The following is a 27,733-nucleotide window of genomic DNA, read 5'->3' as shown; positions in this document are numbered from 1 at the left end:
GCAATATTAATATTCGATAAGTGTGAAGATTTGTTATCTTTTCTTTTGTATCGTGTTTTCTTTCGAATTATTAAAGATTTATTTCGTGTTTTCCTATTTATTGAATAATCATTCAAAGTACACCCTTTTTTCTTTAAAAAAGATAAAAGTTCGTGCCGTGTCGCACAGAAGACTCCTGTTACTCGTCGTATAAATTTATATTATAGGAAATCGTTCTTTGTGAAAATTTTAAAAAATATAATTTACGATAAATTTAAAGATAGAAAATATTTTTCTTTCACGCAAACTATTTTTGATAACGTAGTAGTGAAAAATAAGAAAAAACAATTGTGAAAAAAGAAATTGGTAATGATAAAGAAAAATATGAAATGCTCAATTAAAGCAATTGTAATTTTTAAATTTTTATATAGCGCGATATATGAAAAAAGTAATCTTAATATTTTGGGCATGTGTAAGGAGATAACTGTATTTAAATTTTCCTTCCTAACAAAATATCGAACATCGAAATATAATAATCGAAGTTTAATACCTGCAAAGATAAAATATCGAGGAAGATGGCGCTAATATCGGTATATCAAAGATTTTAAGTAAGACGGGAGTGTCCGTCCTCCCTTTGATGAGGCTATCGCAGATGTGTGGTGTTGAATACAGAGTGATTCGTCTCACGCGAGTTTCTAAGTTCATGGGAGTTGTGTTCACGATGGATTGCTCGATACCTGTTGCACAAATCAACGATAACCGATTACAAGCGTTTATTCCTCATTATTACTCATTCTAGATAAAGCTCGAATAGTTTTAAGCGATCGAGAATGAGGAAGTATCGTGAACGTCGTCGTCGTCGTCGCCGTCGCTGTTATTGTTACTGACCATCATTCTTCGTTGTTGACAGAAATAGTACACATTGTTTTTTGATTGTGTTTATTTACGAGATGTTTTTGTAAGATTGTGCGTTACCGCCGATATTTTGCGCTTGTGTTAATACAACTTACATATATATAAACATCATACACACACAACACAATATATATATATCATATAGTATACACACATGTATGTATTTTATTCGTCTTTTCGAGTGTGACATATCAAACAAACTTGAAACAATGGGTAGCGTGCAAAGTCGTAGCAACGAAAGTGACGTCGGTTTAAGGGAAGTATTTCATGGGTCTATCAAAGACGGATCCTCTCAGCATTCTTATCAGCCGACAAGTCATGGTATCGGAGCTTTGGCTGGATTACATGCGAAAAGTGGCAGCGTCCGTGGTGCACCAAGACAACCGATGCCGGATGCTGTAGAGCTTGAAAGACGGTTTACCAAAGTCTTGGTGAGTAATCTTTTACTTACCGAGTGTCTTACCCTTTGCCACGATCATCTGCTTTTTTCTTTTATTGGTCGATGGCGTGACGTAGGATCTAAATACTTTATTTCTGTCCCTCTTTTATTTTTCTTTCTCTTTCCTTTCCTTCCCTTTCCTTTCCTTTCCTTTCCTTTCCATTCCTTTCCTTTTCTTTTCTTTTCTTTTCTTTTCTTTCCTTTTCTTTCCTTTTCTTTCCTTTTCTTTCCTTTCCTCCTCTTCTTTATCTTTCTTTCTCTTCCACCATTCCTTCTCTTCCTCCCACGCTTCTCACATGCGTATCCTATACTTTACTAATATGTATCTTTCTTTCTATAACAATTCCTTATACTACACATTTGTATACGATTAAAGTCTGAATGCCAGTTGTTGTTTACAATAATATTGATGTGTAAAATTTTTTTATGTAAGATCTTATTTAATATATTTAGTTAATCGGTATTCTTAAAAGGACAATTTATCCATTATATATTGATACATGAGTATTAAATATTTGCTAAGAATTATGAAATGATGGGAAAAAGGAATAATATAAGAATCTTTAGTTGATCGGTTTTATATTTGTAACTTCTATATATACACACATAATAGATAAAATAATATAGATGATCTGTTTCGATGCAAATATTGTACTTGTTGCAGTCGCAAATATAAAATTTTTTTGTATCAATTATTTTATCCTATATAGGTTAGTTTCTGTAAGAGTTCTCAGATGAAAGCCTAGCATGAAAGCATTCTTTGATTCTATTTATAGATTCCACTTGCGATACTTGAATCCATTTGGCTTGCTCGATTAAGTAATTAATGTAAATGATAAATAAATGAATAAAACTTTGATTTCATCCGGATTTTATTTTTCTTATTAAGCTATTTCCAAAGGAGCTTTTAAAAATATAAAATGTAAATATATAATATATGTAAATAAATGAATAATAAAAAACTAATTATATATTAGTATTAGGAATAAATTGTATATAAAGTATATATTTCAATAAACGATATTTGTTTAAAATCCTTTATTTCATTGCTGAAACGTTGAACGTTGAACATTAATGGCACTGACGTCACATGTGATCCTCGGCTATTGGCTACTTGCACGGTGCACCACATGAATGACGCAATCTTTTTACAGTTAAAAGACCTTGATCTTCCCCGTCGTTCCGCTCTTCCTCGATTTTTCCCTTTTTCTCGTCTTTACTTTTTGTCTTTCGCCAGATCCTTCCAACGATTCAGCTCACCCTTACGTTTCTTTCAGCTTGTATGGCGAGTTGAAATCGAAAGTTACCATTAAAATTTATACTTCCGATAACGGGAATGCATTATCGTTCGCGTCCTTCGCCACATCATTTCCGAGTTGTTTTTTTTTCTATTTTATAATTAGTTATTTTCCCTTCTTTAGCAAATTTTTAATACTTGAAAAACAACGATGGCGATAAGTCTTCTTCGTTAAAGAAAAATAAGAAAAAATAATAGATAATAAATATTGATTCTTTTAAAATGACAAATATAAATTTGTCTGGTTTATAAGTATTATTTTAATTGAATATAACTTAACTTATTTATTTTACGACTAAATTATATGTATATATTCATATGGATGAATGAGTTTGTCTTTTTTAAAAGTAGCATAAGTCCATTCATTCTTATTTTGAGATATTTAAGGGTTTGCGTTTGAATAGATTTAAAAATATTGATAAATGTTCATGAATTGACTAATTTTTCTATAAATATGTTAAATTTTATTATTTGATAACAATTAATAAAATAAGATTTTTTGGACTGCAATAGACTTATACCACTTTAAATAAAACATTTATGCATATATATCGAAATTTTTGTTGATAAATTCTTTAGGATATTGCACAATACTGGGTTTTTATTAATAATATGAAAAGAAGTATGTGCCTAATTGAAATTAGTTTTAACTGATATTTTTTTTTTTAAATTAGGCTTATAATTTAAAAAAAATATAAATAAATAGTAGATACTACTGTATTATCTATTGAAATAATAATTGGTATCTTACATCGAAATAAATAACATGACATATGACAATGATACATAACATTTGATAATGTTTGCTATTTTATATCTAAATATATAAATAAAATTATCGTTATTATTAAACTCTTTTCTATGGGTTTGAGAAACTTTTCTACGAAATCTTCACAATTCATTGTTAATCCATCATCTTCCCACCTCTAATCGTACGGGAACTAGTTTTTTTCAATTAGGCGAGGCTGTTGACAAAACAAAATTATTAGTATTTTTTATTGAAAGCTAGTAGTATTTTATATCTTATAAAAGAAAGAATACATATCAGAATTGAAATGAATGTTACATATTATTATTACTATAGTTTTATTGGAAAATGTTTGGTATCTTATATTTAAATAAATAACATTATAGAGTATTTGATTTACTGAATTACTTTATAATTTTTGATATCTATATAAACACAACACTAGTATTTTTTATATTGAAAATTTCGACACTATTTATTAGCTTACTTAATAATTATATAATTATATAATTACATAATTACATAATTACATTTCTTTAGGACGCAATGAAGATAATACAATATAATACATAATTATATTTTATAATATTATAATATTAATAATTAATAATATAATATGTTTTTTATTAAATAAAAATATATATATAAATAATATTTTAAGTGAACTTATGTTTTACACTTACGAGTAGCGAATATAACTATAAATTTCACTTAGAATTATATTTATAACCGAACTTATAAATTTTATGACCCCATATATGTATATAAATATTATATTTATATTATATTTATAATATTTTACATAATTAATATTATAATATAATATTATATTATTTATTATTTAACGACTGTAAAAATTATTATTATTATTAATAAATTATTATTATTTAATAATTATGTGATAATAATAATAATAATAATTAATAATTAGGCGTTAAATGCTTAATTATTAACGACATTTTTTTTAATTTAGAAGGTTAAGCGACAATCAAGTACTTTGACATTAAAATTTAAAAAAATTCGAATAGTCGCTTTGACCTGTGAACCTTTTTCATATATTAAGTTAATTGTAATCATGAGCATAATAAACGTTAAATGATCTAGTCATTTATTTTGTTGTTTATTTCAGGCATCTATGGATCTACCACCGGATAAAGCAAAACTCTTGAAACAGTACGATAACGAGAAAAAGTGGGATATCATATGCGATCAGGTCAGTATGCTGAATGGATAAAAAATAAGTAAATCAAAATTAACAATTGGCTGTGGAAAACGCAAAACAAAAATAGCCGGGAGAGAGTTTGAAATTTGCAACATGTGGTATGCTTTCATTCAGGTCTATTTTTATAGGCCACTTTTACGCGTTATAGAAGCATCAATTTTAACTTTCTTGTTTAGAATACAAATTTGTTGAAGTAATTTTTTCCTTATTCTTTATGAAAAAACAAGCACAATTTATATTTTAGCACAAAATATATTTTTTGAATATATTATTTTCATTTTTAAGTATAATGCATTACAAAAGATTTATTTTATAAGATTATGAGTAAATTATTATAAAATCAGGATTACTGAATATCTATATAATCTCGCATAAATTGAAAATTTTGTTTCTTTTCAGTAGATTATACTTTAATAATGAAAACTCATTTAGTATGTTCGAATTGAGTATTAAACGGTCAAATGATTGTATGTAAATTTCTTTACGTAGCTTTATAAGAATTATAATAACCAATATCGTTCCTTTTATTCTTTATAGCTTCATATGACTTTAAAATCGCATACTGATGTATTCATATTTTTTCTGTTTAATTTAAGGGGCCTGGCAACCCAGATTGCACAAAAAATAAGGTATATTCTAAAACAATTTATAAACTCAAAAATATAAAACGAAATAAGTTTTATTACCTACAGCTTCAGGAATGCTTCAAATAAATTTTTGACAAAAATATTTAAATATAGCGGCACTGTAGATATTTCCGTGGAGGTTCTCTGCACGACACTAACTGTCGTAACTGACTGTAGGTGTATCACCGTCATGTGACATCTGGAAAAAGAATCAGCTTATTTGTCAATAGTGTTATTACAATGTAGCGTACGAATTTTTTTCAATTATCGAAGAATTCATAAAATAGGGATTTTTTTCTTCGGTTCATTATAAATTCCTCGATAATCGAAAAAAAACTGCATGTTATATTATAGTGACAATATTAATAAATAATCTGATTTTTATATTTTTTTTAGATACAACATGAAAATGATACACTTCATCTGCAACCAGCTACGTGGGTGTCGTGCGGAGATTTTCCGTGGGAATATCTGCACCGTCACTATTTTTAAATAATTTTCTCAAAAATTTATTTGAAGCATTCCTGAAGTCATATTTGTTCGAAAATGAATATATTTCGTTTTAAAATTTCGAATTTATGAATTTGTTTAGAATATATCCATTTTTTGAGCGATCTAGGAGTGGCCAGACCCTTCAATTTTTTCTCTTAATATGACGTACACAAATTGCTTTATAATCTTGCTTTGGTAACAAGTTAGATTTTTTATAGCGATTATCAACTCTAATCGGAATAAATATATTTTGAAAAATTGTTAATTTGTATTTGAAGGTTGATAATATGTTATTGTGTTCAAAGATGTTTTGCGGGGAAGATATAGGTTATAGAAAGTTTTGTAACAAAATATTATATATAAGAGTAGGTATAAGTATGTATGAGTAGTAATAAAGTATTGTAATCAAGTCCATTTATTGAGTCAAACAGGCTGTAAATTAAATAAATATCTATCTATCTATTTAAAGGTTGATATTTATATTGGTTTCATATATAAATTTTATTATAATTACGAACAAAATTAAGATTTCGAAGGGTCAGTACTACAAATTGATTCTTATTTGCATTCAATTGTAAAAAATATTACTATTGTTAAAAATCGATCATTTGACTGATTACGGTTTAAACAGTTATAAATTTGTTGGTAGGTTTAGTTTTAAATTTTTTTGCAGTTCATTGTTTATTTCCTATGCTTTTGCTTCTATAGAGGTGACGTAGATACCAGTGATATTAATTTTTAACACTATTGTTAACTATTTATAAAAGGAAAATGTACTTTAATTCTATATTACAGTATTCCCATTGGTATGTAGGACATTGTACAATAAAAAGAACAGAAAGTTTTAAGTTTTATTTATTTACATTGTTTCTTGCACTCTTCGATTAATATTCGTTATATAATATGACAATTTGTATTGATTACAGGAAAGGGTGCAAGCGAAAGATCCACCATCGCATTACTTGGCAAAATTGCGTACATACTTAGATCCAAAAGCATCAAGAAGTCATCGAGTATGTTTGTTTTAAGTTTTGTTTTCATTTTTTCTTTTCACCTTTAATTATAATTTTCTTTAACATTTGATTGATTTATTTAAAAACGATTAACAAATAATTTGTATTATTTAATTAACATACGAATTATATGTATGTCAAAAGCGTGATATTGTTTAAAGTTTTTTTGTCGTTTTGATAAGAAACATACGTTTTAGTTCCGCTCAAGTTCATATTTATACTATAACAAGTTACTTTTATCAGACGGATACTAATGACTACCACAGTCGTATCGTTTCCTTACATTCTTTCAGAAAAGAAAAATGGTCGGAGAGTCAACATCGACCCAAGTACTTCGAGATTTGGAAATCTCCTTGCGCACGAATCACATAGAGTAAGAAAAGATAAATTTTTTTTATTATCGAGCGATAATTATGGTCAATGCTTTCAGATAATTTATCTATCTCATGATAAGTTGGATTATCATCAGGAAGTATAAATTACATCCTGTAGTAAATGGTGAAAAAAAACCTTGCATGTAATTATCTATTTATAAATGAATTAAAAATATATATTATAAAGATATTTCGATATTTAACATAAAATGCCTGAATTTTTAAAACTATTAAAATCATTTTAAATAAAAATTAAAAAAGAAACTATGAAACAATTATAAAATGCTGGGATTTTAATTTAATTTTTACATAGATGTCATCCTGTCACATTACAGCTTTTATACATTAATTTTTATGAGTTTAACAATAAAGTATATATATAGGATATCCCACATAATTCTAGTCACGATTTTTCAATTATTTGCGATAGTCTGACAAAAAAATACTTTAAACAAAAGTTGATCTGTTTTTGATTGACTATACATTGCAATAAAAAAAAGTTCGAAAAAAATTTTTTTTTAATGTTTTTTAAGGCTACCTTTATTTTTTTAAATGGCACTTAGTATTTTTAACTTTATAGTATTATAGCCCATATTAATACGATTTCAATGATATAGTATACTATGACCTTTGGATGACCTTGAAAGCAAAGAAATGAAAATTTCAACAAAAAATGACAATCTGCTTTAAGGTAGTAGTCTGGTAACTTATGCCTATTTTCATGACTTTTTTGGAGGGTGGTTTTTTATAGGAAAATGAAAATGAATTATCTTGAATATTTAGAGTGTTTTTATTTACATATTGAAAATATAAAAAAAAATTTATTTGAAAAAATTTAATAGTTTATAACTATTATTATTGTCACTCGAAGTTGGAACCTCAAAAAAAATGCACATGGGTGGCCCGGGTGATTTTGGCTCTTGATGTCATCTGAAATCAAATATTCCTGATTATGCTTAATCTACAGACATCTCATTCTAGTCGGATCTACCGAAGTTAAATTTCAAGCGTAAATCACAAAATGGCGGACTTTGAAAAAAAAAGTTCTTTTATTTTAGCAAAGAAAGGGTTGTAAAATAAAAAGTTGGGGGTGGAAAAAATTCTCTTTAGTACCAACGAGAACTATACGTGTGTAGAACAGCCTGTTAAAATTTGAAAGCAATCGGTTCAGTAGAAAAAAAGTTAGGACCCGGGCCGACCAGAAAAACAATGTTTTGAGAAAAACGCGTTTAAAGTTCAACAACAAATTTTCCTAAGTAAACTTATACTTACGTCAATCGGACTCCGAGGCGCTCTAGGAAACTCGTTATAACTCCCGAAATATTTCGAATTTCTGTCTGAAATTTTCACAGTATATTCTCAAGACAATTGCACTTTCAAATTAAGCAAAAAAAAAATTTTCGATTTTTTGAACTCAAGTTACCAGACTACTACCTTAATGAACAAAACTTGTATTTATTATGAAAAGAATTGAAATTACATTCGATTCAGGAACCTTGATTATATGAACGCAAACGATTTCGTTTAAAAATCACATTAAATGTTCAAATTGAAATCCATGTTCTTGTAGGCACAATTTCACTCTACGTAATAAATTTGCATTAGTTGCTTTTACAATACGTCGTAGCGAAATTCTTCGCATGGTGTACGGATTCGCTGCTTTAAATGTTCCTTATTTTCTAATGTAACAGTATAAACTTTCGAGTGTAAATAGGCCGGAAACAGCACTGTGATATTGTTTATGTTTTGTTTAAGTAACAATAAATTACACACATAAGTAAGTTTTTTGTTTTTAAAAGCACTTGTGCCCTTTGTTCGCCGGCGATAAGAAAAATAATTTTTTGTTGAAATTTTCATTTCTTTGCTTTCAAGGTCATCCAAAGGTCATAGTATACTATATCATTGAATTCGTATTAATATGGGCTATAATACTGTAAAGTCAAAAATACTAAGTGCCGTTTAAAAAAATAAAGGTAGCCTTAAAAAATATTTAAAAAAAATTTTTGTTCGAACTTTTTTTTATTGCAATGTATAGTCAATCAAAAACAGATCAACTTTTGTTTAAAGTATTTTTTTGTCAGACTATCGCAAATAATTGAAAAATCGTGACTAGAGTTATGTGGGACACCCTGTATGTGTATATTTTTATTCTAAATTCAAAACATAAATATAATAAATTAAAGAACAAACATACACACACACACACACACAAAGTTAATTTAGCTTTAATAAATATTCACACAATACAATCTATTTTTTGTTTTTTGGGACACATAATTTTTTTTAAATGAAATGTATAATCTTTAACCTGGAACTGCATACAGTTTATTGCAGTATTTGTTTTTAATAAATATATACGAAGAGAAAGTTCTCTCTATCATTATTTCATTTTTCTACTTACTTCTAAAACAGCAAACACATAATGTATCCCAGGTTGAGAACCACTAAGTTAGATTGCTAACATAAAATAAATATTGAAAATTTAATTTTTTTTGTCCTCTTATGACCGCCGTAAAAATTATAAAAACGAATCAATAAAATCATATACGTTTCAAGCTGACGGATTCATGTGTATTATTTCGTCGCCTTTCTGGATTTGTATTATGACCATAGAAATGTTTTAGATGGGTAAGGGAATTTCTGGACGAGGAGAACCAAGGGCTGGACGCGCTGATAGATTACCTTAGCTTCAGATTACTTATGATGCGACACGAGCAACGTCTTTTGGAATCTCATACGAATTCTGAAGAAAAATTGCAGACCAGTAAGTTCCTTCGAATATCTAAACTAGTTGGTGTTTGCTCTTCGCGTGTTCTGCATAAAATGAAGCAAAAATACTTTTATTTATTTGGTCAATATTTGTAAACATTTTAAGTCACTATTTAGCAAAATAAATTGGTTTTAGCAAAATATGAATATTTTGGTCAGTATTTTATAAAATAATTTTCTTCGGTATAAATAATAGTTTGTCTGTATTTTAACATACGTTTTGCGCTGCATAGGTCACCTACTGCCTGCTTTTTAAATCTCTTGTTCAGGCTATTTGAAATTTTCTCATTTTATACATAGGACGTGTAGGACCCATACGGCTTAAATTGAAAGTTACTAAAAATCAATTTGGCTAACATGCTAAGTAGTAGATTGTCAGTATTTATAATAGGGATAAGTTTGTGTTAGAGTTACCTATTGACACAAAAACATACTAATATTTTATTATAAATACTGATTATTTATTTAAAATATTGACAATTTTTCTATTAATTAGTATAATTCTGACCACTTATATTACATACTAATATTTTATTATAAAAATTGATTTATAATATAGCTATTTTAAGATACATTTATGGCGAATCCAACGATGTGCAACATTAAATACAGTAAATATTTATTAAATACGGAGGAATTCATCAAACTTGACTATGACCGACTGTTCCGTCCTTTGTCGAACACCTAAAGGGTGACACAACCCTGACGCATGCACGACGCAAGCACGACGCGGAGGAGCTGTATCGTGGCTGGCTAGTTTGCCAGACTTGACTTTTGTTGACCTTCAAATACCTTAATGTTACACATCATTGGATTCGTCATGACAGCCGCTATCAGAAAATAAGTACCAAAACATAACATTCCATTTAAAAAAACAAACTTGACCTTTAAATCTCGGAAGCGACTAAACCTAGCAAAAAAAAAACTGACGTCATATTATACTCTCGAATTCTTCATGCAACTTTTGTTCTATAAACTTTTTTGCTACTATCATACTTGCGGAGCTATTTTGGTGACAAGAGTTAGTGAATCACCCTGTAGATTAAAAGTAGCCAAACAAAAATGTATTTATAAGAAATGTTTAATATATTTTATTAGTTTTAGTAAACGAAATTAATGGATTACCCGGAAAGTTCGTGCGGATTTATAAATATATATTTAATTTAACATTTTCCTTAAATTCAAACAATTTTTCTCAAAGTTAGCCAAAACTTTTTGGGCAACAATTGCCTATACCATATAGTTGCCCGAAAAGTTCATGCAGATTTTTAAAACAATATATTATACAGGGTCTTTCACTTAACTAGACCACTTTAAATATATCGCTTATTTTGTATGATAGAAAAAAATGTCAGAAGGAAAAAATATTCTATTCGAAGGCGCCAATATAGTGATGGGCCGAATTTTTTTCTGAAGGTCATTTTTTTGAAATTTCAAGGTCATCGTATTTTTTTTTTAAATGAGTCTGTATATTTTCAGTACAACAGTCTTATAGCTTACAACAAAACAAATCCAACGAGGTGCAATATGTTGACCTTCAAGTGACCTTTACCGAGAAAATTGTGAAATGTTTATCAGTAACTTCAGTACGCACTCGGAGAACGGTAAATAAGGAACAAATGCAAATCACGTGTAAGACATCATACAAGCAAAAAATTTTTTCATCTACGAGACAACATTTCATAATTGTCTTGGTAAAGGTCAGTTGAAGGTCAACATATTGCACATCATTGGATTCATTTTTTTATAAGCTATAAGAATATTGTAGTAAAAATATGCAGACCCATTTACAAAAACAATACGATGACCTTGAAATCTCGAAAAAATGACCTTCTGACATTTTTTTTTATAATAAGAAATAAGTGATATATTTAAGGTGGTCTAGTTAGATGAAAGACCCTGTATAATATATTGTTTTCAAAATCTGTATAACTTTTCGGGCAACCTAATCTATATTTGTTACGTCAGGATTTAAAAAAGAAATCGCGTTACTTTATTAATTATTTGTATACGTTGCTTCACTGTTTAATCTAATTTTCAGTTCCCTAAAGTTATAATGAGTACAATGATTCATATTTTTTAAAACTTTTGAAACTCTAGAAATTTACTGGTGAAGGTTTCATTGAAATTGGTTGTGCTGTTTTTATTTTAGATTATGAATATATAGAGCCTAAAGAATGTATCTTTTTCTGGTTTCACGTACATTCTTTTTTACTACTCTGCTTCTAAATGTTACAGCTCGTTACCTATGTTAGTCAGGAAGATTTAAGCTATACACCAATGATATTTTTTTTAAATAGGTTCAATAGTTTCTCAGATAACTTCAAACAATAAAATAAAAATTCTTTCTCTATATATTGTGCTTAAATTTTTAATGGCCAAACTTTGTCAGTATATTCTATGTATCTAAATAAACAAGTATTATAGATCATTTAAAACGTTATTAAAATGTTATGATAAAAAATATGGAATACAAAATGTGGTCATTAAAAATTGAAAGAAACTTTGCATAATATATTGTTATATATGAAATATAAAAAAAGAAACAATTTTTATATATATATGAATGATATAATTTTTAATTTGTAACTTATATATATTATACTTATATATATATATATATATAGTTGAAACAGGCGGTTCTACACATTTAAACAATGGATGTTTAAGACCATCTCTTCACGAATTTAAAGACAGTCCAAGTGTAAAACGCAGATCCAGACATGTTGCTCGTTTAAATATGGGTGAAGCTAAGGATGATATTCATGTTTGCATACTTTGTATGCGTGCCATTATGAATAATAAGGTATTACCTACAGATTTAACCTAAATATAAATATTCAAGTATCTGTCATTTATATATGATATTTTTGCAGTATGGTTTTAATATGGTTATACAACACAGAGAAGCAATTAATTGTATCGCACTTAGTTTAATGCATAAAAGTTTAAGGTAAATTTAAAAAGTAGCCAAATCAATCGATAGATACCATAATTTTATAAATATGATTTTATCAAAGGTTCTGTTATAATTAGTTTGTAAACATAATATTTTGTTTATATTTGCAGGACAAAAGCTTTGGTCTTGGAACTTCTTGCGGCGATTTGTTTAGTGAAAGGTGGTCATGAAATTATTTTATCGGCGTTCGATAATTTCAAAGAAATTTGTATGGAAAGGCGAAGATTTACTACGCTCATGACTTATTTTACGCAGTACGATAGTTTCCATATAGAATTCATGGTCGCCTGCATGCAGTTCGTGAATATAGTAGTTCATTCTGTGGAAGACATGAACTTTCGAGTACACCTGCAGTATGAATTCACAAAGTTAGGCCTCGATGAATATTTAGAGAAACTTAGACATACAGAAAGCGAAGATTTACAAGTTCGTATTTCTCATTCATTTTTTAACAAATATAACTTTAAAGGAGTGGTTCCTAATCTTTTTTACTTGTTTATGAATTGATAACGAATTTTCCTACGAAAAGAAGCTTTTTCTGGGGAAACGATTAGAACAAATGTAACGATAGGAACAAATGTAAGGTAATAAAAATTGCATTAAAGAAGTTAAATACAAACAAAAAACATCAAAAACAAATGTTAAGGCTTAATATATAGTATATTAGGTTGGCCAACAGGTCCTTGTTGTTTTTTTAAGTGAATAACAAACCACATAGATTTGTCATATATATACGAATAATATGCACTATTGGCTAAAAGTTTGGAACCATAACGTAGATTCAGAGAAAAAGAGTATTTATAAGAAAAAATGAATGCTTTCAGAGTAATCGAGGTACATTTATTATGAGTAGTATATTTTACATTTTGTATTATTTTTTTTTTATCAAGGAATGAGAATTTTTTTTTAAATTAAAGAGAAGTACTTTTATAAAAAAAACCGCCTTTATTTTTTATGACATACTGATATATTACGGACATCCTGACAATTCATTTTTCGAGTGTTTCTAATTTAATATTTTTCCATACTTGTAAAAGTTTTAATGATGTTTCATCAGTAAAGAAATTCATTACAAGCATTGTCCTAAACTGGATGTATAAACTATACAAGAGTATTAAGGACATAAGAAGATGCTAAAATCTCTGAAAACATAATTCAACTTGTTAATATTTGATATAATAACAATAGATTATTTCAAAAGTTATGAGTTTATTCGATTTTTATGGAAATCAACAAGTAATTTCAAACTTTTGGTCTGTGTGTAGCATGTATATATATAATATTATAGAATAATATATAAAATATATATTAGAATATATATAATAAAAATAAAAGTAAAAAATATAAAATAAACTTTATTAAACACTTAATCTCATAATTCCAAGTGCTATTGCTGATGAGTAACAAAAGTAGCGACTCCAAAAATAGAATGTGATAGCAATACTGCTTAACGCGTTGCTGACTGATTGCAAGTTATTTTTTCCTTCTCTCTTAGCAATGCGAAGTAACTTGTACATGTACATGCATTAGAATTGGCTTCTTTTGAACCAACAGCCTTACACAATTGTGAAGTGACGGCATTCAATTTATTACGATATTATTATTATCTCTATCATTGTTTAATTTTTTGTGCGCACTCCTAAAACATTAAAATGTACCTCCTGAAGATCCTATGTAGTATAGGTTGGGAACTACTACTCTAAGGATATATATTTTATTGGAAATAATAGAGTACATAATACTTGATCATTGTAGGTTCAAATCTCAGCTTATCTAGACAATGTATTTGATGTTGCTGCTTTAATGGAAGACAGCGAAACGAAGACTGCGGCATTAGAAAAAGTAGCTGAATTAGAAGATGAACTTGGTCATGTAAGTTAGAATTAGTTATTGTGACTTTACAAAATAACTTTATGATAAAACATTGAAATAGTTCATTTTTTATTCTGATTTCATTTTTATTTTATAGGCACACGATAGAATGGCCGAGTTAGAACGAGAGTCTTTAGCTAAATTAGCAGAATTAGAGACTGAATTAGGTGCATTGAAGATAGAATACATAGAAGTTTCAGAAGCGCGTAGAATAGCGGAGGAGGAACTCACTGCACTCAAACGACAAAAACAAGATTCTGCGCGTAGGCAAAGTGTTTTGGAAAATAAGATAATTGAATTGGAGACCCTTACTGGAACTCTCACGAAAAGTTCGTCAGGTAACGTCGAGCATGACTCTGTGAGATGGAATATTTTGATCTAAACATTTAAATATGTATCACCGGTAATATAATTGAGGTTTTAGGATAAAATTATACTATTTGAAGAACACGGATGAGGTGATGAAAAAAAAGTTTTCTTAAGATCATTTTTTACAAAATGCTCATTCATTAATGAAAAAGATATAGCCATGAATATTTAGTCAACTTTCGTACCATTCATCTATTCCTTCTATTATGTTTTTTTAACTTTAACCAAAGAAAACATATGGCTTATTATAGTTGTTTGAATTATCAGACATATTTTCAAAATATTTAACAAATGAATTACCTTTTACCATTGTACCTGAATACTTTTATATTTAAAAAGGTAAAATTCATGCAAAAAAGACATCGTAAGATTCATTTTATAAAAATATCAATGACCTCGAAATTTTTTAAAAGAGAAACCTTGAAAAAAGATTATCTTACCGCAACAAATACCCCCTTTCAAATAGTATAACTTTGCCTCAAGGACTTTTTTTCATAAAATCATGAATAACAGAGATATTTAGATGTTCCAATTTAAATGTTCCATTCTGTGTAGTTAACAAATCTCAGTCAATAGAAATTAGTAATGATTTTTGCTTGTTGAACAGCCAATATGCGAAATGGAAGTGCAGTGAGTCCCTTAAACAATCCTAATAATTTCGGTGCGGAGAATACTATATCATCTGGACTAAGTACAGAACAACTGTCAACGTCGGAAGAAGTTAATAATTTGACGCCTGCTCCACCTCCTCCACCCCCACCACCATGTCCACCACCACCACCTATGGCACCTCTTTCACCAGGCGATCACAAGTTACCACCACCTGCACCTGTACCACCACCACCAGCTGGCATGATGCAAGCACCTGATGGAGCAATGACAATTAAAAGAAAAGTATATATGCATTCGGTTCTTTGTAAATAATATTTTGAATTTAATATTCATCAAACCTATACCAAGTCACATACTTCATATATTAGGTTGCCTGGAAAGTTCATGTCGATTTTGAGAAAAATTGTATCTATATTAAAAATATCAGTCAGTTCGAACTTTTTGTGTAATCAAATATTTGTCAATACTAGCTCTAAATTACTTATAATTACTGAGATTCTGAAGCATCTAAATATTATAAATATCACAAATGATTTGATATCTGTAATCCTTATTGCGACATTGCCAAATAATTACTTTGTTTTGCATACTAGGTACAAACAAAGTACAAATTACCTACCCTCAATTGGATCGCATTAAAACCGAATCAAGTACGAGGCACTATCTTCAATGAATTGGATGATGATCGATTACATAATTACATAGACTTTTCCGATTTTGAAGAAAGATTCAAGATTGGTATGAGTGGGCATGTAGCTAATGGCAATAATGAATTGGATGGCCTACAAAGCTTTCCTAGTAAAAGATTTAAAAAACCTGAAAATGTGTCCCTTTTGGAACATACGAGATTGCGAAATATTGGTACACAAAAAACTTCATACACATGTATATATATATATATACATATATATTTAAGCTTTATACAGATACATGTACTTTTTTATATTGTAGCAATATCACGTAGAAAGATGGAGATGCCAGTGGAAAAGGTAATAATGGCCGTAAATGCTCTTGATTTGAAGGTACTTTCGCTTGAAAATGTAGAATTATTACAGCGCATGGTTCCAACTGATCAAGAGGTATGTAAGCTATAATTTTGAAGATAGATATTATTCTTAATGAAAATAACCAACTCTTTGTTTATATAGATAAAAGCTTACCGTGAATATATTATCGAAAAGAAGAACATAAATCTTTTAACCGAAGAGGATAAGTTTTTGATGCAATTAGGAAAGGTAGAAAGAATATCGACTAAGCTTTCAATTATGAATTATATAGGGAACTTTTTTGATAATTTACATCTTATTACACCACAAATACACGCTGTGATATCTGCATCAAGTACTGTGAAAGGTTCGAAGAAATTGAGAGCAGTTTTAGAAATCATTCTTGCTTTTGGAAACTATTTAAATAGTAGTAAACGTGGGCCTGCTTATGGATTTAAATTACAAAGTTTAGATACGTTATTAGACACAAAGTCTACAGATAAAAGGATGTGCCTTTTACATTACATTGTAGCAACTATACGTATCAAATTCCCAGAACTCATTAATTTCGATTCAGAACTCATGTATATTGATAAAGCTGCAACAGGTGCATAAACATCTTTTTTATATTACAATCAAAATATACTTGATTGTAATATATCATTCTTATTCAAATGACATTTTTCGTTATAGTTTCTCTTGAAAATATTATAACCGATGTTCATGAATTGGAAAAGGGCATGGATCTTGTAAGGAAAGAATTTGAACTGCGTGGCAAAGAAAAACATAATACGGTATTACGCGACTTTTTAAATAATTCCGAAGAAAAATTACGTCGATTGAAATCTGATGCTCGAGCTGCGGGTGAAGCTTTTAGAGAATGTGTTGAATATTTTGGCGAAAGTCCCAGACAAGCTGATGCAAATACCTTCTTTTCACTTCTTGTTAGATTCGCTAGATCTTTTAAGGTACTATACTTAATCTAACATATGACTATAACGCTGTTATAAACACGAATAATAAGATTACAGTAATATGAATATTTGTATCATTAACAGGCAGCGGATCAAGAAAATGAACAACGTCGTAGATTAGAAGCTGCTGCTGCGGAAGCTTTAAATACATCCGAGCAAGTAATTAAACGAAATAAATTAAATCAGAAGAAACAACAGGTGTGTTATATATCATATTCTTTTTATATACATTTTATGGATATAATTGGCTTAAAAAGGATATTAGTGACATTGTGCTATTGATTAGAAGTTTGGATAAATTATTACGATTATTAGGATACATAAAATAAAATTTATAATAATATTAGTATACTAATATTTTAATTTGCCATACAAACATATATATGTACACGCATATAAATTAGTCCATACTTTTATTAATAGCACATTTTACATCAAGGGTAGTACGCTTATAGTATCAATCAATAGACTTGTTTCGATCGAAACATTTTTAATAAATAATATAAATATTAGAAACATATACATAATTTTGTTCATATTGAATCTGCTTTTTTTGTTGCTTTGTTATTTAATTGTCTTAATACTAATACTATCTAATATTAATATGCTATCTTTCTCTAAACAAAAATATACTTATCATAAAAGAATCAAACTGTTTGCTATTACTACAGTTGATATTACAATGATCAATATATGTTATTATGGTGTTGCTATCTTTCTTATTTTTTTATTTTAGTTACATATTTTTTATTTAACTTTAATTTCTACGCGAATTGAGCATGCTCAAATTCAAAAAATAGTACAGAATCATCTCTTTATTGCAGGGCACGCTTTATGATTATGATATATTTACTTTAAAAAAAAATGTATTCTTAATATGTGTTAAGAATGGGAATGTATTCTTAACTTACTTTTCATTCCAACACAAGTGGATCTATCATTGAATGTCGTTTTATCTATGAAGAGTGTTACTGTTTTTAAGTATGCTTTTTATCACTTATATTGCCTTATAATTAAAGCTCAGACTTGAGAAATCTACTTTGAGTTGACATAGGATTTCATATTGAAAAATAAAAATAATTAAAAGATACAATTAAGTTTTATTTTGAAAAATATAAATGACTATTTATGTGGAATCAAGTACTTCCATTCAAAATAAAAAAGGCATTCGTGAGGAAGTTTACCGAAAGGCTCTGGGCAGCTAAAAGGGTAAAGCAGTCGCTCGGAAAGCAGGAAAACTCGGGTTCGAATCCCGGTCCAGTCAACCCAACGGTCCAATTTTTTCACGAATCCTACAATTATGAAGAAAATAATGTTTTATGCTATTTGTTATGTCATCTCTATATAAGTTTCACAATGTATGAGCATATTATCAAATTGGGGCTTTATTTATATTATATGCTATATCATGAATTATATTCCTTTGAAAATTTACTTACAGTCAGTTCACATTTTTCTATCACAAGTAACATCTAAATGCGGTGATTTGAATTTGCAATTTAACTATTTAGTCCTTGATAATTTATTATTAAGCAAATGATATTTAACATTGTAATAAAAAGTTTGGAAAGATTGAAAAAAAATTTAAATTAATACTAGGCAAATTTAAAAGTAAATTTTAAAAAGTGTTAATAACTTTACTGCATGTTGTGAAATAGCATGATTACTACGGGGAGAATTAATAATTTTATCAATTGACATCGTTTTATGAGTGTTCTTGTAGTCTTTTCCATTTTTACCTTTTCAAACAGAAAATGTATATATATATATATATAACAGAATCTGATAACTTATTTGTTACATATTTATTTGGATTTAAAGTCACCGAAATTTTGCTGTAACTCGAACAAGACTCTGTTGCACCGGCATCTTAATGAACTCAGAAGGAGGTCAGAACATAACAATACAGAAACAATTCACAACGTGTAAGTCCATCCTAACTCACTGCCTATCCTTAAGATTCCTTCTGATTCGGAATAGCAACTTTTGATTACCAAATAAATAAAAATAAAGTCTATTAACGAAATCATACAATTAACAACTATTTACAACAATCTGTTTGTATTTGTTAGCATATGGTAATATAATTAATTAAAAAAAGAAATAGTAGAAAAAGTAATATAACATAATTAAAACATATTCTAGCATTTAAATGCTTAATATTGTTTATCTTTATACATTTAGTACTGATTATGTTGTTTTATTAAATTACAAGCTTTCATAAATATGACAATGAATTTATAATTAGAAGTTTCATAAATTTGTCAGGAGGAGTCTTAACCAACAGTATATCCGCAATACTAAAATTTTTACAAAGTGAGCATAACTGATACACCATGCTTACCATGTAAGAGTTTTATTCGTGTATTTGGTCATTAAAAATTTAACATTGCGTTATCACATATATTGCTCCTTTAAAATGAACAAAATGTATTTACAAAATAATCTATTTACATAAACAATATTACATTATCCTATTTTACATATAAGCATACAAATATTATTTGCAAAATAACAGCTCCTATTCGGAAATAATATTTTATATAAATAACATATTTTATAAGGCATACTAGAAAGCATTTCAATCTTCTGATAAAACGCTGTAAAATATAATTTAGTAACGGATGAAGATAGGCAATGATTAATACAAAATGAAATTTAATTTTTTTGTATATTTAATTTCTATAGATTCGGAATATCAAATATTAAAGTGTAGGCTTGTATGACATATATTTATTGATATTATAACTTTATATCTATTTTTTGTAATATACTATTTTACCATTATTAGAATTACGTGAATTTCAATATCATATGTGTATATAGAATTGGCTAGATTATTTTCCTACAAAAAAAGTAGAAAAAACGTTGTGCAAGCTCGAACGTGCTAGCCTATTCAAAGATGATGACGCTTGGAGTCTATTAAAAAAAGGAATTGTAAACAAAAAATTAACTGTTTTTACGGGGAATTCAAACGACGCGCATCGCAACCATTTAGTTATAAATTTGTATTTAATTATTTATTTTCGTTAATTTTCTTTATACTTTCGTTCAACTATTTTTTTATATTTTATTTATTATGTTTAATTTTCGACAACCTTCGATTCCATTAACTGTTATTCCAACAAAATTGGGAATTGCTCTAGGATTGAAGGTAAAAATTGTCGAAAATTGTTCTAACAGTTCAAATAAAGAGTAATGAGAATGTGAGCAAATCACGTGCAAAGGACCATGTATGGTAAACGATTGCTGTAGGATTCCGCAAAGTTGTTCGCTAATTTCGAGTAAGCATTGAAGATGTGATCGAAAGTAAAAAGAACGCTAAAAAACAAATTTTCTAAGAAATATTTCCGACTTCTCGATGATCATGACGAATGACAAAAAGATGTACAAGATTATAAAAATCTTTGATAAAGACGTTATTGCGATTCTAAATTCCACAAATGATCTTCATTTAATCTGTTTGACATTGTATGTAAAATTAAATGCCCCTAGGTTCGAACCCTTAGAAATTTCGTTCAACATTCAATTACATATAGATGCAAGTATGCATGGACTAAATGCGATCCTGCTTTAGAAAAATGTCGAAGATGAGAGATAATTCACCCTATCCATTACGTTATTTGGAAGACGATGCCAATGAAAAATGCATATCAATAGAAGAAGAGTAGTGTGTAAAAGTTTAGGGTCATCCTATTTTTTTCAGTTAATTGATAGAATATTTAATTTTTCCTCTTATTAGTCGTTTCAAATATTTAAGGGATCTGGAATATGGATAATAAACATGAAATATTATATTTCTTTATATGGCGTATTTTTTACATACTATGTGAAATCAGTTTCGTCGATGTGCAAAAGTATTAGGCCACGACTTCGTACGTATGTTTTGTTTGCGTTTTCTTCCGTGTTAATTTCAAAATATGCTTTACAATAAAAAATCTGTTTTATTTCTTTCACGAAGCCAAAACATACGAATATTCAGGTCTGTAAAATTGTGATAAAATTTTCTTCAAAAGGAAAGATTTCTCATGATATTGCGATGACTTTATCAATTGAAAAAAGTACAGTTAATCGTATTATTGTTAAATATAAATTAATAAATTCGTTATGTTATAAAAATTGGAGTGGTAGACTGCGAAAAACTTCGAAACGTGTCGACAAAATTATAAAAAGGAAGTGTGCAGTAGATCCGCGACAAACTGCAATAGATATTTCACAGGAATTACGAAGCGAAAATCTTACTGTCGTTAGTCGGAGTACAGTATTTTGAAGTCTAAAGGATTGGATATATTGATGTAAAAAAAAATACTAATTAATAAAAAGAATAAGAAGGCCAGAATAAATTTCGCGAAAAAAATATCAGCATCAGATTGGCAGAAAGTGTTTTTTTTCGACGAAACCAAATTTCAATTATTTGGAAGTAACAGTTGGAAGTACATAAGACGTTTAACAGGTATCAGATATAATGTAAGATAACAAATTCCTATCGTAAAACACGGGGGTGGGAATATTAACAAAAAAATAGAATGGTCTAAAACTTTTGCACGCCACTGTACATATAAAATATTTTATTAAAAAATGTTTTTGACCTTTATTAAGAGGATGGTACAAAATAAAAATAAACATATTGTTTCTATCATACGGATTGTGAACTTTTACAAAACTAGGCTAGTACTGGCATCGAGTTCATGCTCAACGGAGCTGGTTATTTGCAAGCGTCAAATTTTTCCATGAGTGAGAAATAAAGTGTTAAGAAAATCATTGAAAATGTTAAAACAGTAGATGAAACAGATTTAAAAATAAAACATGGAATATTGCACAAAATTTAAGATAGATGTAATGTAGATGTTATATCGAGGATGATGTAAAATGAAATAATTCATCAAATCCATGGAAGAGTACAATTTGTTTGAAAAAAACCAGAATATTAGCTATCGTGAGAATTCTGGTTTTCGCAAATCTGTAATCGGATACAACGTGTCATTGACAATTGCATGAGTTATGTATATTATAGCGGTAAATAAGAAGGGAAAGAACAAAGACTTTCTTAATTTCACCGACAAAAGAAATACACTACTGGATATACACCACACCAATTATCTAGAGTTGATGCTTTCGATGGGCAAAAATTACAAACATCTATTGATTGTCATAGATGCATTTACAAATTTGTATAGCTATATAAAATAAAGTCAATGTCAGCTACTAAAGTAATCAAGATATCGTATCGGAGATATTATGGTGATTTAAAAAACAAAGTTTAGTCCAGGTTAGAAGTTCTACAAAAAATTCCGTGATCCGAACAGAATGGTAACAGTGGTAACAGTGGTAATTGTGAAATAATTGTTACAAAGTTAAATAAATCGGTGAATACTAAGGACCACTGTCAACAAGCACATCAGCAGATAATATAAAATTGTGATTGCAACCGTTGGAGTGCTAATATGAAACGAACTCTGAAAGAGATAAGAAAAATGAGGCAGAGAAATTTAATGACCAGCGACCAGCTTGTTCTTCATCAGTTGTTAAAATAAGCGAAGGCCTCAGTGGAGATTAATATCAAGAAAGGATATTAACACAGAATGACTGAGTGTAAAATGAGCCAAATTATTAAAATATAGAAAAAACGAATAGAAAAGAGACAATGCATCAAGTCTATAAAAAAAGAAGAAAAGAACTGTAAACAAAATAATTAATAATTTTCATAGGGAATTTAGACGACACGCATCACAATTCATTGAGTTGTAAATTTTGTATTTAATTATTTATTTTCATTAGTTTTCTTTATTCTTTCGTTTCATTATTTCTTTATATTTTATTCATTATACTTAACTACGATTCCATTAATTGTCATTTCGACATACATATATAAAATACTTTCATTATTAATAAAATTACTCATAGCTTACCAAAATGTCATCCTAGCTGTATGCCTGCTTCTCACAATTATAAGCATATTTTCATACTCTTATACATATATATTTATTTATATATATATATATACTAAATGTTTATCATTAACAAAATTGAAGAGATGCATTAGCATGTCACAGCTTGCATTCATGTTGCTTGAGAGAAATTCTCTATTACTTTCTTTCCTTGGAAGTATCATAACTTTATTGATTTAAATAGAATTTCAGAATAAATATTTCTTCTTGACATCGTATTATATTTTATAGGTTTTTATACAGTATTATACATGAGAATCTGAATTATAATTTTAAGATCATGATAATTATTTGAAAAGTAATTATAAATTGATTTATAACAATCATTTGTAACATTCATTTATTTTTCATCACTCTAGGATGCTGTCATAAATGAACTCAAGAATAAAACCAGGCTGGTTCAAGAGAAGAAACTTTTACAGCAAGATGAAGTGTATAATGGTGCTCTAGAAGATATACTTCTTGGTCTTAGATCAGAACCATATCGTAGAGCAGATGCTGTAAGACGTAGTCAACGTAGACGAATTGATAATCACAGACTTTCTCGCACTGCCGAAGAACTTGAATTTTAAGTTAGAATAGGATATAGATCAGATATTTAATAAGTCTTATCTATTAAAAATAATCTAACTGTTTAAAGAATACTTCAATTTTCTAGCAGATAATTTTTTGTAAACATACTAGGCTGAAAATATATAATATTCAAAAATTTAGTAAATAATTACACACAAATCAATTTAATGAATAACGAAATGTATTTCTTAATAGATAAATTTTTGATATGTGTTTTCTAACGCCTCATGATACTGATATTGAAAATAATTTTTATATGAATATACCAACTATTTGTAATAAGTTTGAAGCACAATATTTGAATCATATTATATATTTAAAATTCAATGGTTTATCTGAAAGTGGGGGTACTATTTTCAATTTTGTTTATAAATGTTCTTATGCATAAATGATATTTATGCTCATACGCCTTTATATTATTCATTAAAGACATGGAAACATAATTTTTTATAAAACATATACTATAATTTTTGAAATTAGAGGAGTTGCGAAGCACTTTATTCCAGCGAAATTACAAATAGTATATATAATTTAATACCTAAAAGATGTGTTAATTATTATACAAAGTCTTATAATAAGTAAAAAGTAAGACATACACCATCAAAGAAGGAAAAAATTATGAAATAGACATCTTGTAATTTCTTGACCCTGATGTAACAGCGAAGAATGATATTACTGCCAAATTCTTCTAATGAAAAAAGAAAAAAATTCTACAATTGTATACATATATAAAAAAGTTCATTCTTATTAATTATTGGTTACTATTATATATATCATGCATTTAAATTTTCCTATGGATAAATGGCATTTAATTCTACCAATTATTTAACGATTTATTACACATTGGAATTAATGATACATACTTATAAGATTACAAACCAAAAGTATTTATTGTTCTTTTTATATATATTTCATTGTGTGCAACTAATGACTACTTTTTTGACAACATTCCACAGATTACACTAGAACAGTGTTTTATTAGTCATATTATAAGGCTCGTATGCAGGTCTATTCTGTGATTATAAAAGTGTAATGTGGTATGTTTATAGTTTTCCATTGTGGAATATTAAAAATATACCTACGCATATATATAGAGTGTTGAATTAATCAGTGGTTGTTTTGAGATTACAAGAAAATTATTTTGTTGTCTTATCTTTCTAAGATAAGACTGAAAAAAATTCATATTTTAGAATGTAATATTACTGAAACAAAGATAGTGATTTAGATATCATTGGACTTTTTTATGCATATAGATGCTATTTTTGTACTATATGAAAAAGAATGGCTGGTATGACATCTATTACATTACATTCCTTTGAAATCACATACCATACTTGAGTTATTTATAGCGTAATAAAAGTATAGCCATATACATTGTACTTTACAAGCATGTCTGATGATATATTTATTCATTCAAAGTTTTTCTTTTTTCTTAAACAAACTTTCTTAAACGGACAATATTTGCAATTTTGATATATACATAATTTTTAGAAACTATATTGAATTGAATATATATCTATAAAGATATAAATAATATCACTTAACATCAATCAAGATAGTCACATATATTTAAAACTATGTCTATAATGCAATACTATATTCACTTTTTATATGTTTTGGATATATAGTATTAGGAGGAAAACAAAATGTGTAAATAATGTTGTAATATATGAAACATTTCATTATAAAATAATGTAATTATTATTGCTTAAGCAACCAATGTGATGTTTACGTAAAATATTCGTACATTACATGTGCTCTACTCTCTCTCTCTCTTCTTGTCGATATTGTAATACTTGAGATATAGTATGTCGAAATTGGATTATATGATTTTTGAATAATTATTTATAAATATTTTGTATTGTTTGTTTTGCTCGAAATTGTACGCATTTAAGTGTGTTTCTATTTGGATCATTATAAAAAAATTAACATATAATTTATATGACTATCGATGATTCATGACATATGACATCGATTAATAATACATATCGTTCTGAATTTGTTAAATTTTTGTTATTGTTAAACATACCTACATGTATCATACACGTATTTGTACACGAAAGAACTTAAAAAGCTGTAAATTAAAAGTTTAATTAAAAGTTCACATTTGATATGTAGATCCTGTCTAGTCATTGTTTGTATTTTATGTAAATAGGATTTTTATTATCCTACAAAAGACAAAAAAATATTTTTTATTAACACATTAATTAAATATGAATAATAATTTTGATAGGACAGGATCGAAAAGAATTCCATAAAAAATTAATAACAAAAAATAATTTTACATCTAAAAACGCAAGGCTACTTTCTTATGTAATATATGTTATTATCGTTTTTTTTTCATTGTGATACATATATTATATATTGTAGTATAAATTAATAAAGAAAAGACTACTACAGAAATTAAATAATTATTCGAATATACAAATATCTCAAGAATTAAGATTTGAATAGAATAATAATATTATTAGTAAAACGAGTAAATTATACAGAATGATTAATTATTAATCTAAAATAAAATAATTCATTACTTCGCGTGAACAATTCTTTTAATGCGGTTTGACATTATATAGACTTTTATAAAATTTTGTTATATATTTCAAGATTTTATTATAAATAAATTTAATTATTCAAATATCTTTTATAAATATATTAAAACTAATACTACAATGAGTATGTAAAAATGATAATTTGAATGAATGTAAGATTTTAATTTGTTTCATATAAACTATCGATTAATTAAAATATAAAAATAAAACAAATTATTATGCTTGAATTATTAATTGGGATTAATCTGACATTAAAAACTAAGATTGATTTAATGAGATGACAGAAGTAATATCTAAACTTATATTTATTATTTATGCATTTAGTTTACATTATTACAAAGATTTGTGTAAGGTGATTTTATATACAAATATACAGTATACAAAAGGCACAATGTATCTACATACTTCAGACCATGTATAATAAAATGCAAATGAAATAACAAGATAAAACTTTCATATGCAAGTGAGTTTAAATAATAGATAGAAGAATATCACATTATTCAGAGAAAAGATAATAAACTTATCGACATTAGCTAATAACTGTATGCTCCTTGAAGCTATTCTACAAGAAAATAATTCTATTTTTCTTAATCCATCTATAAAAGTCACTTTTCAGTAGCGCAATATAGTATCTATTCATTGGATATCTCAAATATCGTTCTATATATGTAAACTGGAGGTAATTAAAAAATTATATACATGAATATTAAAAATTATAAAATAATTGTGCATATTTTATAAATGCATTCGCAAATTTTAATTTTAATATCTAATTTCTTTAATTTTACTAATTATTGAGAAGTATTCAAAGTATGCAACAAATTTAAGATATTTTATATTATTTTATAGTCTAAAAATAGGAGGACACTTTGCTTACTATAATAATAAATATGTACATAAATAAAATATAAAAATTACGGCTGCACTAAAGCAATATTTGAATGATTAGTGTTATATATATATAATAATTAGTGTTATATATATATATATATATTCAAAAATGATCATTTAGATGCA

The 27,733-nt window shown here is 27.6% G+C and overlaps 1 protein-coding gene and 1 long non-coding RNA gene across 9 annotated transcripts; both read left to right on the top strand.

Moving 5' to 3' along the window:
- The first annotated feature begins 573 nt into the window (after positions 1 to 573).
- Positions 574 to 26,284, top strand: LOC122520248 (formin-like protein). Of its 8 annotated transcripts, none has more exons than XM_043640342.1 (18): positions 574 to 1,325; positions 4,508 to 4,591; positions 5,197 to 5,229; positions 6,645 to 6,731; positions 7,025 to 7,104; positions 9,730 to 9,869; positions 12,502 to 12,680; positions 12,751 to 12,827; positions 12,944 to 13,259; positions 14,589 to 14,705; positions 14,803 to 15,043; positions 15,682 to 15,968; positions 16,280 to 16,571; positions 16,638 to 16,765; positions 16,835 to 17,279; positions 17,366 to 17,640; positions 17,731 to 17,844; positions 23,954 to 26,284. In XM_043640342.1, the coding sequence occupies exons 1-18, from the start codon at positions 1,053 to 1,055 to the stop codon at positions 24,164 to 24,166; spliced, it is 3,381 nt and encodes a 1,126-aa protein (XP_043496277.1). In that variant the 5' UTR covers positions 574 to 1,052; the 3' UTR covers positions 24,167 to 26,284. The 8 variants fall into 8 exon arrangements, with proteins under 8 accessions (XP_043496277.1, XP_043496268.1, XP_043496260.1 ...); XM_043640333.1 differs by having other exon boundaries at positions 6,998 to 7,104; positions 16,280 to 16,547; XM_043640325.1 differs by having other exon boundaries at positions 6,998 to 7,104.
- Positions 18,244 to 19,750, top strand: LOC122520288. The gene is made up of 2 exons (XR_006304501.1): positions 18,244 to 18,627; positions 19,468 to 19,750. It is a non-coding gene; the product is annotated as an uncharacterized LOC122520288 (long non-coding RNA).
- Positions 26,285 to 27,733: the final 1,449 nt, after the last annotated feature.

This window comes from Polistes fuscatus, unplaced genomic scaffold, assembly GCF_010416935.1.
Source record: "Polistes fuscatus isolate 324 unplaced genomic scaffold, CU_Pfus_HIC Scaffold1, whole genome shotgun sequence".
Classification (NCBI taxonomy): Eukaryota; Metazoa; Arthropoda; class Insecta; order Hymenoptera; family Vespidae; genus Polistes; species Polistes fuscatus.
The sequence above is the reverse complement of the archived record's forward strand: the minus strand, read 5'-3'. Positions and strand labels throughout refer to the sequence as shown.

Coding starts and splice junctions, on each gene's coding strand:
- LOC122520248 (XM_043640325.1), top strand. CDS start 1,053: ATGTATTTTATTCGTCTTTTCGAGTGTGACATATCAAACAAACTTGAA. Junction 14,706..14,802: donor TAGAAGATGAACTTGGTCAT/GTAAGTTAGAAT, acceptor TTTATTTTATAG/GCACACGATAGAATGGCCGA. Junction 17,280..17,365: donor TATTGATAAAGCTGCAACAG/GTGCATAAACAT, acceptor TTTTCGTTATAG/TTTCTCTTGAAAATATTATA.